General features: G+C 41.3%; 1 protein-coding gene across 1 annotated transcript; it reads right to left on the bottom strand.

Annotated features, from left to right (window-relative positions):
* Positions 1–2: 2 nt before the first annotated feature.
* Positions 3–1,159, bottom strand: LOC105155295. The gene is made up of 2 exons (XM_011071169.2): positions 774–1,159; positions 3–464 (listed from the first exon to the last, which is right to left on the bottom strand). Exons 1-2 carry the CDS (start codon positions 1,087–1,089, stop codon positions 205–207), a joined length of 576 nt encoding a protein of 191 aa, XP_011069471.1. The 5' UTR covers positions 1,090–1,159; the 3' UTR covers positions 3–204.
* Positions 1,160–1,289: the final 130 nt, after the last annotated feature.

Consider the following 1,289-nt stretch of genomic DNA (forward strand, 5'->3'; position numbering starts at 1 on the left):
AAGTCCATATAAATAATTTTATTGAATTTCAAACTTGAATGCCAATACAACAAGAATCATGTCTGTGCTACCAAAGACAAGAAACAAACACACCTCCCCTCCCCATTATTTGTCAAAGACTAAAACAAAACCCAAATCAGAAATAGCCACGGATTTCAAGTAAAATGCGACGGTTGACAACGTCATGTTTGGCTAATCAATAGTTTAGTTATACCCAGGGATCAAGGGCCAGACTCCGAACTTCATTAGTCCAACCTTGCAGTGGAATCCGTCCCTTTCCCCACATGCAAAGTAGTGTGGCTGCCATCTCTTCAACACGAACTCGAAACCGTCCCCACCTCCATCGCTCACTTCTCCGATCTTCTTTGCTCTTTTGAGGTCGCAGTTTTGGAAACTCCAAAAGTTGGGTAGCAAGTAGACACTGTGGGGGAATGTGGTGTCGTTTGGCGGATCGTACTTGAAAACTGTACAAATTGAATTGTGGTCAATTACAACGACTTACTTGGTTAGAATGTAATAAAACTAGTTGAGTTTATGATTATATGTATTGTATACATACCCTTTTTCGTCCCAAATTTACAATGTAACATGTAGAAATACTATCACTGAGGAATTCATTGAGATTGCCTATGACACCTAACTCGATCTTTGGTTGCAAAATATTAGATATACCTCGACACATTTTGATTGAGTTATTTCTAGGGAATTATGTTATCCAATAGCAACGCTTTATTCCTATAAAAGATAGATAACAGGTTCGAACAGTGAATTACCTAAAGTGTCGTTCAAGTAAAAGGGAGCATTCTTGATCGCCCAGTCGGTGTAATTGAACCCAAAACGCCAGTTCTGCTCCGACCCCCCAACGATGATCCTCCTGGAACTGCCCAGAGTCGCATTTTTGCGTCCGGCAAAACCCCAGAAGCCGCTGTTAGTGTGGTTCCAGGCGGTGCTTCCTGCATTGTAACCAGTAGTGCAGTTCTTGGTTGGCGTTGCAGCAGCAAACATGCATGCAAATGCAGCAGCCGCAAGAAGAACAAGTAGCCCTCCCGATCCACATTTCATGCCCATTGCATACATATAGTGTGCCATTTTGCTTTTCTATATCTATGCAGTAATTAATGTTACTAATTAAGTTGATTGGTTTGTGGATGCTGTGATGGAGGAGGAGTTAGGGTTTATATAGTGAGTGTTTTGTGGGGTAATTGAATGGGAAAAGGGGATGCAAATCTTGGATAGGTAGATGGAATAGGTCAAAATTGATTTTTTTTCCCCTTAAGTTGGTTGGTGAG

This window comes from Sesamum indicum, unplaced genomic scaffold, assembly GCF_000512975.1.
Source record: "Sesamum indicum cultivar Zhongzhi No. 13 unplaced genomic scaffold, S_indicum_v1.0 C01398, whole genome shotgun sequence".
In the NCBI taxonomy this organism is placed as follows: Eukaryota; Viridiplantae; Streptophyta; class Magnoliopsida; order Lamiales; family Pedaliaceae; genus Sesamum; species Sesamum indicum.

Coding starts and splice junctions, on each gene's coding strand:
- LOC105155295 (XM_011071169.2), bottom strand. CDS start 1,089: ATGGCACACTATATGTATGCAATGGGCATGAAATGTGGATCGGGAGGG. Junction 465..773: donor TTACTTGAACGACACTTTAG/GTAATTCACTGT, acceptor CAATTTGTACAG/TTTTCAAGTACGATCCGCCA.